General features: G+C 34.5%; 1 protein-coding gene across 1 annotated transcript; it reads left to right on the top strand.

Annotated features, from left to right (window-relative positions):
* The first annotated feature begins 11,438 nt into the window (after positions 1-11,438).
* On the top strand, positions 11,439-12,648 carry LOC128230908 (uncharacterized). Its single transcript, XM_052943336.1, has 2 exons — positions 11,439-11,718; positions 12,029-12,648. Exons 1-2 carry the CDS (start codon positions 11,439-11,441, stop codon positions 12,646-12,648), a joined length of 900 nt encoding a protein of 299 aa, XP_052799296.1.
* The last annotated feature ends 2,492 nt before the right edge of the window (positions 12,649-15,140 follow it).

The raw sequence follows: 15,140 nt of genomic DNA, 5'->3' as shown, positions 1-15,140 counted from the left end.
CTTCAAAATTATGGAAGTTTTTGTACTTCCTAGAAATCAATTTTGAAAGTTTTAACCCATTTCTAAGGAGTAATATACTTCCAAACTTCCTTTAATGGAAGCCCTGCATATAATTGTATTTATAACACACATCAAATTGACTGATAAAACAATAACTACTTACTAAATAATGCATTTACTGAAATATTGTTTACTGATTTATAACAAGCTTGTGACTCTGTTTATAATAGCAGGAAGCATGACAAATATTAAATGATTGGTGATTGCTAAAAGATTTACTGTGGTCTTCTATAGTATCACAAGGCAGAAATACCATGTTTTATGTTCATTCTTATTAGCAAATTGAACTCAAAATCCTTCATTAGAAACATTGTTGTTGACATCTATCAACCCATTTTGAAAAATCAAAACAATAATATTAATTGTGATAAGTCTTGTTTGGGAGTAAGAGTGCATCTTTAAAAATAGTGTGTGTTTTTTTCACTTTATATGAAATATGTACCAATGCAATTTGACAAATGAGACAAAAAAAAAATAATTTAGGAAATAGAAGTAGTAATTGTACATAATACAAAACAACCAAAAAATTGACAAAGCTCAATATAACAGGAAATCTATTTGAAAACAAAAATCAGTAAAGGCCATAATTATTTAAACTGAATTAAGGTATTTCAGTAATACACACTTTAATAAAAGCTTTCACCGACAACATAGTTATTATCAAGGTACACTATGGGACTTTTATCCAAATTTTGAAGATATTTTACCGTGAATTAAAAAAGTTATTTAAGTTTCATTACACCCAACCCCAAACTCCAAGGGCTACAAAGAGCGATAAGTAAATATTTTGTCTATATTTGATTTTTGTTTCACATTATCAGAGCTTATGAAATAAACACAACAGTTTCTGGTGAAATAAACTTCAGTTAACAGAAAACATAAGTTCAACCGAACAGCATTATTGATACACATGCAAAAAAATCATTTTGATTGATCTTGTGAGTCTTCTGAACAGAGCAGTATTTCGATGTTTGAAAATATAAAGCAGTTTTATAAATTCATAAAAAATAATTAATAATAAGACAACCTGCTGTAATCATTTTAAATATTTTCTATGATGTCTAATGAACAATTTAAAAGACAATTTATGATAGTTTACCGTTCAATTTTGAAGAAAATATACATAATGTCATGTAACCATACATTTTTATAGCTAATAAAATGCTTAAAAATCAACCCTTTTTTTGTAAAAATTGATAAAGCTTTATTGGACTTATTCATAAAATGTTATTATTCAAATAAATGAATTTTACGTATGATACTAACTCAGAATTCAGATTTAAAAACAATGAATGTACTTTCAAATTAAAATATGTAAAGAAACAAGAACACTATGTACATGTAGGCGGTAATGCCCCTCCAAAAATGTCAGAGTGAAAGTTCTCAACTAATTTGTCTTTTTAATATTATAACATGTTAACAGTCTCTGTAGGTAATCGATGTCTATTTGTTTTATTTTGTCAATGGTATTCTTTAACATTTAGAATTTTTCACAATAAGTCTTCACTCTTCAACATTTGAAGTTTGGTCTGTTCCCATGCGTTTGTACTTGTAGTGTGTGCACAGATGATAAATAATCAATGCTGAGTCAATGTTGATTTTTTCTAGAATGTTTAGTGCTGTAAAGGAAAAAAAATGTACTTTTAAAGCCTTTCTAACTTATTAGTATAGATAATAATACTGCCATACATATACAAAATAAAATATAAACAGTTTAATATTTCTCGACATTATTTAAAAAACAAACAACAAGCTGATACATACATGTAGATAATATATAAAGAAAATTACTAAATTTATCAATAAAATTCATCATCATCATCATCATCATCATCATCATCATCATCATCATCATCATCATCATCATCATCATCATCATCATCACCATCATCATCATCATCATCATCATCATCATCATCATCATCATCATCATCATCACCACCACCACCACCACCACAACCACCACCACCACCACCACCACTTGATTATTGAATACAGTTAGTTTATAAAACAACAAACACCAACTCAAATATGTTTTATATGAAATACTCACATCATCTCTATCAGATGTGACTGCCTTGTGGATGACATGGATGTCAAATCTGTCTCAATGATCTAACATAGTATTTAATGCAGGCTGGAATTCTTCATAACCCCAATTTGTTGACTTTAAGTAATATTCAGTCATTTTCCTACCTGAAAGAAATTAGACTTCTGATTATCAACTGGCAGAAACTACAACTGTGAAAGACAAATGCACATGTATCAATTATACATTCTGCACTAATATCCGTTTTAGCCAAGAGTAAGTTGGTAAGCACAAATGTGTAGTTGTTGTACATATGGTTGATAATGATTCACAACAGTACGGGGTTTTAACGAGATCTACACCAAGCAAATGAATGTTGCTAGTGTCAAAGCTGTCGTGGCTTCCAGCCCGAAACCATGTATGTCTTTTCTTACAGGTTTATTTTGAAAATATGCAGTTTGTAAACAAATAATGGATATGTTCATGTATTATGGTATGTTAAAAATAGGTCACATACCAAAACACATCATTTTTAAACAAAATTTTAAGTCTAATATTTTTCTAAGATAAAACAATCAAATAAAAGATTACATACTCATATCATATACATAAATAATGTGCATAAGTACATTTAAAAATATGAAACATGTACATAATGCACCAGTCAATTGTAACCATGGCCCCCCAGGTCCTGGGTTATGCCGGGGATAGCCAGTGAAACGGGCTGTGTTTTTACCTTTCAGGTGGCCCTGCAGTGCCGGGTGAATGCGGTGATTTTGTCTTCGAGCAAAATATAGCGGGGAATATGCCTTACCTAGGCTCCCTGGGGTGCGGGGGCATATGGCAGGGATTTGACCATCAGTTCGTCCTCGCAGGACGAGGATTTTACCTGGGGTTGGCTGGATCGAAAGTCAAAGTAACCACGCCCCACCACCGCATTCACCCGGCACTGGGGGGACACCTCGAAGGTTAAAACACGGTCCTTTTCCCCCGCTATCCCCGGTAAACCCCCAACCTGGGGGGGGGGGCGTGGTTACAATTGACTCGTGCATAAGTAGATATGTAACATGTACATATTTATAATAATATATAATAATAGTACATGTATGTAAAAATATTAACACGCTGTCTTAACATTTAGCAAATAAAAATGATTTAAGAATTCCAAAGATAAATTAAAAAACAAACATTTTTGAACACATAAACGTACAAAACTACTTACATGAATAGCCCTTTGATACGAATATCCCAGTTCCATGCTGATTGTTGACATTCGTTTTTTTCGACAGAAAATCTTCTCTTACGCGTATAATTCACTTATAATCAATGTTTTACTGTAATGACTCAAATTGTTAGGTGTATCGTAATCAACTGTCAGTGTGCAGTTTTAGTGTTTACTTATTTTAAACGTATATTCATAATAAAATCATCACCCGAGTGTCAAACTGCTACGATGTAGAAATTCCATTATTGACCTATGAATAGCGGGGAAATACCTTCTGGTTCTAAAAATAGCAACATCCGGTATGCGTTACAACTCGGGGACAATCGTAATAAAATTTTATTAATGTCACCTTCAACACATTAACAAATAAAGTTAGGTGAACATTTAATTCCAATATCGATTAGATTAAAGAAAAAAGATTACCTCATGGTTAATCAATGCAGTAAACATAACAAAACAACATAAAACAGAATTATTCCCATTCACATAATTACCGGTCCACACATTTTACATTTCCGGCACATGATATTTCAGATATTTCAGGTAACCAATCGGAAAACGTAAACGAATCGGGAACAGTTATTAAACTTATTTGTCGTTCTTCCGAAATAATGTTTTGAAGATAAATTGAAGACTATCTATTCAACCATAAAAAGCATTTTTAACTTCCATGCAAACGCCACCCATTTGCATTTTTTAATCATTATAAATTAACAGTAAAACCCAACTGTCAACCAACTTAAAAACCGCTCCTACCACTAACTAAAATAAATTCCCATTCCATAATAGGCGCGCACTTCAGTGCGGCGCCAATTAATATCAAAGCAAGACAAAAAAATAAAAGCATATTATATTGCGTCCATAGAGAGGTGGATTATTGCAATTTGGGATTGCTTGACTGACTATCCCACATTTAAAGGACATATGTGTCATGGGATTGAGACAGTGTTCTACTTGACTGGTCGTTCTCCGTCTTCGGGTTCCGTTTCAACTTCTTGCAGCAGCAATTTCCGGAGTGATTAGTCTTTGAGGAAGACTAGCGTTAACTATATTAAGATAGTGAATATTAAAAGCATGCATCGGCACGACTAAATTGGAAATTAAAATGATGCTTTTGCATGGTTATCACACACACGCAAATCTAGATGTCATCTGTGTTGAAGTGAAAACATAAAGTTGACTGGTTAAAATTAAACATCATCTTTTTTTGATTTTGTTTTTTCAGTTCTACCAATTCCAGAAATCAAATAAAGATAAAAAGAAATAGTGCATAAATGCCTTAAATCATTATTAAAATCACAGGTGTGGCGGATCTGGCAAATTGAGTCAAATTTAATTTATTTGATTTTCCAGAAACCGATATTCCATTATATTTCTTTTCCCAACAAGTCATTGTAAAATATGAATCAAAGGTAGCCATGGTCCTGCAGGCCATAGAAACGATTCCCTAATAGAGACAATTTTGTTATAAATGAAATTTTTGACACATTTGCATCACGTGGTAGACCTCAAATGGTCAAATGAGGATATGAGTACTTACAGTTTCATTTGGTAAATAAACAATTGAATCGGTTTTTTTTTCTATTGAATGCGTATGAATTTAATAGGTTATAACATTAGCATGTTTATGTAACTTACAGTCGAAGAAACTAATCTGTAACCTCGTGAGAAAGAGACACAAGCAACAAACTTAAAACAACAACAAAATTTATTTACTAATAGTTTACAAAGTAATTTCAAACAAGTACGTTTATTATTTATGGGTTATAGAACAACACGAAAAAGCTTCCGAATAATGAAAAAAATCGAAAAATACACGAAAAACACTCATTTATGGCGTCCGTAAATTGCCATATTTCAACAAATTTTGTTTTTATGATTTATATCAGTGCCATGTTTTCAATCGTAAAGTGAAGGTAATCGTTTTTGATACGAGTGTAGTCAAATTTTAAAATTATTATATAAATCAAACTTTGTAGGGGCGGATTTTCAAGTTATCAAATGTGTCCACCCAAATATGCTATTTCGGAAGTTTATATGCAATATAATTCGCTATTTAATTTGCGTTTTACTTAATGATAATGTATTACATCATTTTATGGACTTTTTAATAGATTCGACCTCACTTGCGACTTAACAACCTTGACCTTGATGATTGATTCTTAAATAAATGTGTTTAGGTCAAGTGAAGCAATTAAACAATATATCATTTGGTTCATTTAACCATTTGAATGGAAATGTTCTATAAAGCAAACTTTGACAATGGTTTCCCAGGCCGTTTAACTACTTTAACACATGCTTGTACATAATGTTTTATATATTTACATGTGATTCGGCTTGTTTTCTTCCGCTAGTACAATTATTTTTCATACAATACAACAGGACATACTTTTAAAAAGCAGTGAAAATAAAGAATATTTAATACGACATTCCGTCTCAAAAAGGTTTTAAAACAGATGCAAATATGAAAAACATATTATGCATAAAAGTACAATGCAATTTCTAAACCACTGAAGTAGCATTTTTAAAGGCCATACTGTTGTCATGACATTATTCAGTTATGGAATTATGCTCGAATTTGAATATTAACTCAATGGTTTGGTGCAATAGGTGCATCGTGTCATCGCGGGTTCTTTAAATCTTATTACAGCCCGCGAAAAAGTGAATCCGTCTGTTTTGGTTTTATTTTAAAGTTGAAGGTGTAATTGAAGTCATGGAGTGCTTTCAATTACTTTCGGACCAATTTATATGACAACTAAATCAATCGTGTTTGTTGCATAATCAAAAGCAGACATTTACTTCTGATGTCTTGTCCAATCAAGTGTCAACTATACTTGAATTAAGTAATCACGTCCCTTTTGTTACGGAATATTTTATGACAGTCATTTACTGAAGAATGGAAATTTTGCAATAACAGTAGTAGACAATGTTCAGGCGACAAATCTTGTTAACGTACATTTCTGCAGTTCAAAATTTCAGCGTAATAACCAGGGTCGGATACAGGACTTGTGGTTAGAGCGCGCAATGCATGCATGCAGAATCGCTCGGAAAGTTTGCTAAACGAGATCAACAGTTAATGTCGGATTTGTTAAGCAGATGATTAAGACTGATTTCCTTGTTTTATTGAAATCAAGTTCACGTGTAGTGAAACGGTCAATGCAGATGTTCTCAGTCGACATTTAAATTCAACTTCTGTAAGTGTCATAATCACATTGGCAGTGCGAAACTATTTCAACTTTATAGTTTAATCCCTCAAGCATGTCAAGACAAAATAGGTATCATAAACAATATTGTTGAAGCCGTTTTGAAAGTAATTAGTATTTTTGTATGATGTTTTTGAGAGTCTAAAACTTTTTTTAAGATTGAACTTGTGTCGAAAATTATGCCAAATCTTTGACCTGTAATATCAAATGCACTTTATAAAGAAAATATTAAATAAACGTGTATTGTCGATCCTCATCGAGAGCAAAGACAGAGGGACAAGCCCGGCAAGGAAAGGAGAAGTGCCCTGGTCCAGCATTACATTATCAAGAATATGGCCGCATGATACACAAACAAATAGCCATAAACATATACGACACAATTCAACGACTTAAGGACATCTGTCGCTCACTTACACGCTTCATGGAAGAGTTGAATAAAAGTGCGTATTTTATGACTAGGAGTTAAACCGATATTTATAAAAAAAAAATAGAAGGTTGCGCTACTCCCTTTGGGCTTGTCTATTTTATGCAGAATGTTAAATATATACTATAACGTAATTAGCACCGCCATTGTTCAAGCCGATAAAGTTACTTGTTTATTAACTAAGAATATTAAACAGTGCTCTGACACAAGAATGCAAAACCCCTTTCAGGGAGTTAACTATATTCGCAATGATGCACTCATGCGCATTCCCTCGTTTGGATAACCCTCGCAGTTAAATTGCACACTTACACAAAAATGCAAACCCCCTTCCATAACGATTACTGTTTACGCAATGATGCATTCATGCACGTGCCCTCGTTGCGACAACCCCAGCTACCAAATTGCGCAACCAAATTGCGCACTGACGCAAAAAAGGCAAAACCACTTCCAAAGTGTTTACTATATTCGCATTCAAGCGCGTGCCCTTGATGGTTCTTGTTAGCGAATCCTTATTTATCAAAATATATAAGCATACTTTGGTGTACATGTAAAGTTGACACCGTCGCATATAACTAGATAGATTTTTGGGGTATAATATTGCTTAAGCCGCTAGTAGGGGTCATTGACCATTGCTGTCACAGAATAGTGTCAATACAAATTTCTATGGACTTACTATGGATGTTGTTTATATGCAGAGCAAACTTTGGCAGAGAAAATGACAATACATTTCTGCTATGGAAGTCTTATATGATAATTGAAGAATGAGATGTACATTTGTGTTTCATTTAATTAATCAAAGATATTTTATCTTTGCCCACTAAATTAGTATCCGTTTAGAGTTCTAACAGGGATTGACAACAATACCACTGCTTATTTAGTTTGTTTGGTCGAAGTTTACCTTTAATGTTCCTTGATGTGCATTCATTCAACGCGATAAATAAATATCACCAGCCATTTCAAACTTACGAAAAATAAGTATCTTCTTAAATGGCGTTTTAAGAACAATCTGGTTCATGGAATGACATAACCTAGATACAACCAAAATGATCTGTTCTAGTGACATCAAAAAGATTCTGGAAGAAATGAGATCAAAGCAAGGCAAGACAAGAAAAAGAAAAACATCTAATTTTGCGTCGATAAAGAGGTTGATTATTGCAATTTAGATTGGTTGACCGACTATTCCACATTTTCAGGGAATTTGTTTCCTCGGATTGAGACACCGCTCTTCTTGATTGGTCAGTGTGGCTGTGTTCTCCGTCCGAGGGTTTAGACTTGGAGAAAGACTTATATGATAGGGAATATTTCAGACGATTTTTGTTAAAATATATGTGAATACTTATTGATTACTTCTTGAACTTAAATTTCAGACAAGCACAATCTAGACGTCTTCTGTGTAAAGTTATAGATCATCAGCTTGTTTTTTAGTTCAACCAATTCTGAAATCAAAATAATATTAAAAGCTAAACATTAAATTGTTAATAAAATCCCAGGAATACTGTTATATATAACATGTATTTGGCGAGTTCAACCAAAACAAGATGGCCAAAATGGACCTTTATCAATCATCTGATAAAAAGACCAACTAGTCAGTAGTTCTTAAGGATGTTGCTGCTTCCTGAAAAAATATGTGGTTACCGAGTTGATGATTGATAAGGAGCTTAGTCCGTGTAAAGGGAACTTAATAGTTTTTTTCTAGGGAAGTCAAGACATTGTCAGTTGGTTCTTAAACAGACAATTGACGTGATGGCAATAGAAACTACCACTTGCTATGGAATACAATGGTCTCTAAAACGTCATTGGTGGCTATGGATGTAGGTAGCTTATAAGGAAAAGAGTGAAGGCTTAGTCATTCGTTGCTTAGGAATTCATTGGTGGTTATGGTAGTTAGTGGTTGCTAAGAAAGTAATTGGTTGCTAAGGTAGACAGTGAATCTTTTCTTAGGAAGTCATTGGTTACTGTGGATAAAGGAAGTTGGTTTTTATTGAAATCATTGGTTGGTAAGTAAGTCATCGGTTGCTATGACTGTATTTAGATGCTTAGCTTGTCACAGGTAGTGATTGATTGCTCATGAAGTCATTGATTGCTATGGAAGTCATGGGTTGCTGAAGAAGTAAATGGATGCTAAGTAGGTCAATGATTTCCAAGACAGTCATTGGTTGCTGAGGAAGAAAGTGGTAAATAGGGAATTCCATGGTTGCTAAAGAGGTCAATGATTGCTTAGGGAGAAAATAGTTGCTGTGGAAGTCATTGGTTTTTAAGAAAATCATATGTTGCTTAGTGAGAAAGTGGTTGATAGGATGTTAATAGTTGCTTATGAAGTTATTGGTTGCTAAGGATGTAGGTAATTATTAACCACTGCAGGGTCTAAATACCAGAAATCAAGGCTTTGGGCCTTGCGATTTCAGAGACTTTCATAGATTTTATTACAGAAGTATAAAGAAAGATTGGAACCTCGGAGCTTTGCCAGTTCTAATCCCAGGGGTATTATAGAACAAGTTTGGTAATCGGCCACAACGTAACGCTAAATACCAAATATCAAAGGTCTGGACCATGTGGTTTTAATGAAGACGAATTAAAAAAAAAAATACGATATAAAAAATCCAGAACCTTCCGGGGCGGGGTCAGCTTTGACCACAGAGACATCATTTGAACAATCTTTGTAAACGGTCACTACATGAGGCTGCGTATAAATTATCAAAAGTCTTGGCAGTGTGGTTTTCGATAGGAAGATTGTCATTTGTTTTACATAATACGTCTATAGCAAACCTTGGACCCTGTGGCGAGGCCTTATTTATCACATGGACATAATTTGAATAATATCGGTAAAGTTACGTTTCTTACTAAATATCATAGCATCATAGACATTAACTTTGAGGTTTAAGCGGAGAAGATTTTATAGTGAAGACTATTTATGACTCCTGGGATGGGGCTACTTTTGAGCCCAGGGAATTAATTTGAACAATCTTGTGAAAGGACCACAACAGGGGGCTTCATATCGAATATCATGGGTCCGGGCCATAAGGTTTTTCCGGATCCAGGACTTTTTGGCGGTCACAATAGCTCACCTTGAGCACTTTGTGCTTAGGTGAGCTAAAAAACAATAAACTGGCATCTGGCTATTAATGACTATCGTAACTTTGAACACACATAAAACGTTGGGGGCTTTTTATAGTGCGCTTAGCTGCGCCATATATTGCAATTGAAAGGCAATATTCCGGAAACAAGTATAACATCAAATCAGGCGACCGATAACTACTCAAGGTACAAGCATCTATAATGCAATGTAAACTACAGAGACAAGCCGAAATAACATTCAAATCACTGTTTATTTTGATATATTTTATTATACGCGATAAAAGACGCTGTAAACATTGGTGTTTAATACTGTTTATATATGAATTGCAAGAGAGAACAATTTTTACTCATAAAAACCAACGTTTAGATATAGAGGCGTTAACACACATATTTATTTAAACTTCAAACATTGCAAATGCAATATTCTATCACGTGATAGGTATCCCTTATTAGAAATAAACAGTGTTGTATGCGTTTTCATTCACCTGGTATATACATGGCCCTTTAAAATATTATTAAGATACAACACCAATTTTTAAAGCAATAACACATATGGCCGATCAGGCAACAGTGGCCGCAAATCTTGTACAATTTGAAATTTTATTTTCAACGACTCATCTTAAGAATTGTTTACTTCTAAATTATTCAGTGATCAATATGAGCGAGAAGGTAACCAGAGTGCTCCTGGTCATATACATACGAAGTAAACGACTATCTGACATATGCACTATTGTTATGAATGAAATTCCTAACACATTCGGATCATGATATAGCTCTTTAGCAACTGAGGGGATTTTTGAAAGATTTATTCTTTCGTTTCCAGCTTGTTGTTTGAAATTGTTTTAAATATTTACGGCTAGGTTTTCAAACGACATAACATAACATATAGTTTATTGTAATCTAAGGCCCATAATACAGTTATTCACACATACACTTTTAACAACATAGATATAATACAATGATAGCAAGGCATATTTTAAAGCAATTAGAGATCAATAATATTCTTGCAAACTCCTTAAACAAATGTTTAAAAATGCAAAGAATCAACATGATTGTACATTAATACTGCATTCATAAGCCTCCGGTATAAGAAAGAGAGGCATATATAATAATATTTACATTCACACTTCATTCCCTAACGATGGTTGTTGTTTATCAATTGCACTTTATTTCTGTATAAAGTGCAATGGCATTTCCTATGGATATCGCGTGCGTTTGTTCGATACTTATGTCCTGTCATTGGGCGCAATAATACAAATGGGCGGAGCTTATTTACTACGGAACTATTTTTTTCAATGAAATCGTAGCAAAATTATTGGCAACCTGTCAAAATAATGCAGACGACGAAAACTTCAGTAAACAAGAGAAAACAAAATGAGCAACGATAATTTAATTGATTTTAATCTAGATTTTGATTTCATGATGGATGGAACATTTGAAGAACTATTAAATGACAATGATCATGACTTATTTCGGGATTTGGAATTAACATTTAGTTATTGTAAAGCATCTGACAATTCAACAAAACATGAAATCAAGGCATTGAAACAAGAACAGAAGGAAGAAGGAGAACTGAAGGAAGGACAAGAAGATGGTAACAGGTTTAGAAGGGTTGGCGAGGAAGACATAAAGGTTTTTAAAGAGTCTCACCAGTCAAAGAGAACAGGAGAAAACACAAAATGGGCAGTAAAGGTATTTCAAGGTATGAAAGTGGTTTTTTTCTTCATCTTTTGTGAAAAATGAGTGTTAATTATTTCATTTTGATTCTCCAATTGGTGAAAAGATAAATCAACTTAATTTAACACATAAAAATGTACAAAAACAATGTTTAAAATTTTAATATTTACAATAAAAAGATATTTTAACAATATTATGAAAATATATTTTTAACAATATAGTGAAAATATATACAAAACTCATTTAACAGGAAAACATAATTATAAACAACTATTATAAAACATTTTTAACACTAATTCAATACTTAAATGCACAAATTCTTTTTCTAACTCCAGATTGGCATAGATCTAGGTATGCTGAGCCTCTAAACACGTCTACTGTCTCAGAAGAGTTACTTGGCCCGATTTTGTTCTACTGCGAAGTCACCCCGCAGCCATCAGAAAGGCGCTCAACGGCTTTCGGAGCTGGGTCTAAGGTATACCGCAAGAATAGTATGAAGAACATACGATCTGGTCTGAACAGATATCTGACCGACCTTGGCCGCGACATGGACATTGTTCATGGCAAATCATTTAAGGCTGCAAATCGCACACTTGATGGCTTTATGAAGGAACAAACTAAGGCCGGACTTTCCCGACCCACACATCACAAGCCTATCATCGAGCAAAGCGACCTTGAAACCATTTCCAGGTTCTTCGCCAATGCTCCATGTTCTCCAATTATTCTTCGACAGTGTGTATGGTTCCAACTTGCTCTCCACTTCGTGTCACGCGGCCTTGAATTTCATCACCAGCTTCAAATCGACTCCTTTGAGTTTACTGAAGACCATGATGGAATTGAGTATGTCACCCTGAAGCACGAGACGCAGCAAAAGAAATCCAGGGTGGGCTTACCAAGGATGAGGCTCCATCAGACCGCAGAATTTATACGCCAGGTGGTTCATGTTGTCCTGTAGCAATGTTAAAATTACTCAACAATAAAACCGACAAATCGGCGTTTAATGCCTGCATCAAGGATGCCATCGCAAAACCTGAGGCAAATGACATTTGGTTCACCAATGTCCCTCTGTCAAAGCGGTCGTACAGCAGTTTCATGGCTGAAAATTGGCAAAGCAAGCAAAACAACAGGTTGGTACACCGCGCACAGTGTCAGGGCCACAGCTATCCAAGCAATGAACGACAGTGGTTTTGAAGCTCGTCATATTATGTTCATGTCCGGGCACAGGAATGAGGCATTATAAAAGTCGTATTGCAGAGCACCCAGCAACGTCCAGAAGAAAGAGCTCAGTTCAACACTGAGTCTTCTCGCGTCCTCTGGCTCTACTTCCGCAAAAGCTCCCATTGATAAACACGTTACCCCACCCACCGCCACAGTCGTTCCATCCGATGTTAAAGTCCAAAGAAATGAAAATACACTTGCAGATTTTGTCTAACACCATATTTCAATATGATTGGTCCTTTGGACTCCACCCATTTTGAACAGACCCATTGCATACCATACCCCAATAAAATGCAACATGTCGAATTTTAATCCTTAAGTAAAGCACATGTTAATGACACTATAACGAGCTATCATCACTTTTAAGAGATGTTTCTCTTGTTATAAAAGCGTTGTGAATATATTTGGAAATCAGAACAATACTATCTTTTTACACATCTGACATAATGTTGTATAAAATTGTTTGCCTGGGAATAGACAAAATCCAGTTAGGTTTGAAACATTCATTTCGCAATTTTGCATACAACGGACAAATTATGAACATGTGAAATTCGTCTTCAATGACATATAAATTTTCGGACAAACAATATGGGCAACCTCCAAATTCTCGCGCAATATTCAAGTGTCGACCCTTTCCGATCATCAGGGGGGAACTTGAGCACCTAAAGTTGGACACGTGTCTTTTCAATAAATATGATAGATCACATGATAAATATCGTTCAGGATCAAGAGCAGTTTTTAAAAAAATGTTTATAATGGACTGCCTGATGTGAATCCTCTATATATATGAATACAGTTGTTGCACGGCACAATCTTTAAGCATTTCAATAAATAGCCTTAAGAAATGTTCTTGGTTTCCAATCTCTTGTGAAATCCACGCATAACCGAAGCCGTTCTCAAATAATAATGTCTTCACACTTTTTGCCCATGTTGTACGATCTGATTCATCCAGCGAAAGCATAAGAAAACTGTCGTGGATAACGGTTTTCTGGCATATGTATCAGTTTAAACCAGTACTTAATGCAACGTGTCGTATATTGTATGGACATGGGGTATCTTCCACACTCACTTAATGCAAAAAAGTTAACAACAGAGTAAACCACAAATCTGTTTACATAAGTCTATATGGACTTTCTCCGTAAATTCAGAATGACGGTATCCCCATATGTCGACACAATAACACAAAGTAGGTTGTACAATTGAGTCGAACAATTTAAAAGCGTCTTTCGGGTGTATATAACCAAACTGTTTTTGATATCTTAATGAGTAAACCGCTCCAAAGTATTTATACTGGGATACAACTTCCAATGGAGTACCACGATAGTACCGTTTTTCATAATGTCTTAAAATACCACCGTTTCGGAAAACAATAATTTTCGATTTGTCCGTATTAAGTTCCATACCAGTATGTGCACACAATGATTCAGTAAGGTGATTTGTCTTTGTAAGTTTATAGCTGTGTCTGCGAAACTCGATACATCGTCGGTAAACATTAGAGCATATAAATTACCTATTTTGTCGGTTACAAAATATATCCCATTTGTAGAATAAGCCGTAAGGTAGTGAACTAAGTCATTCATAAACAATGAGAATAGTAGTGGTTATTACACACAGCCTTGCTTTGTCCCAATGGAGCACCGGAAGTAGTCCGTAAAACCGCATGTTGCGGTGGACTGGATATCATCGGTAGATATAAAGTCCACGTGTTAAGACGTAAAATCTCCCTCGTTGTCGTGAGATATGTTTTTGAATCAATGATTGCAACGTGAATATATTGTCTATTGTAGAGTATTTACTTCTAAACACTGCCTGAGCCTTATCTATGATCCCATTTTGTTCACACAATTTAGTAAGACGCTTTGTCATTATATTAAAAAATAGTTTGTTTAAACTTGAAATATTTGTAAGCGAAATTGCTCTTTAGTTATTGGTGTCCTTTAATGAGCCCTTTTTGTGAATAGGGGTGATAACATTTTCACTCCATCTCGATAGAAAATTACCCGTGTTATTAAATAGATTAGTCATATACGGGGTAATCAATTATGCCATTAGTTCCCGGTGAACAGTTCCCTCGTAAGTGTGCTATACTGCCCCGTACTTGATTCTCTGTTATTACTTCATTCAATATGTCAGCGTTTACAGGTCGTGTAATATCCAAAAAAAACCTGATCGATTATCCCAATTATCGCAATTATTGGGGTCGCAAAATAACTGCCTGAAGTATTCAAA

The sequence above is a fragment of the Mya arenaria genome, chromosome 4 (assembly GCF_026914265.1).
Source record: "Mya arenaria isolate MELC-2E11 chromosome 4, ASM2691426v1".
Lineage (NCBI taxonomy): Eukaryota > Metazoa > Mollusca > Bivalvia > Myida > Myidae > Mya > Mya arenaria.
This window is presented reverse-complemented; position numbering and strand designations above follow the sequence as displayed.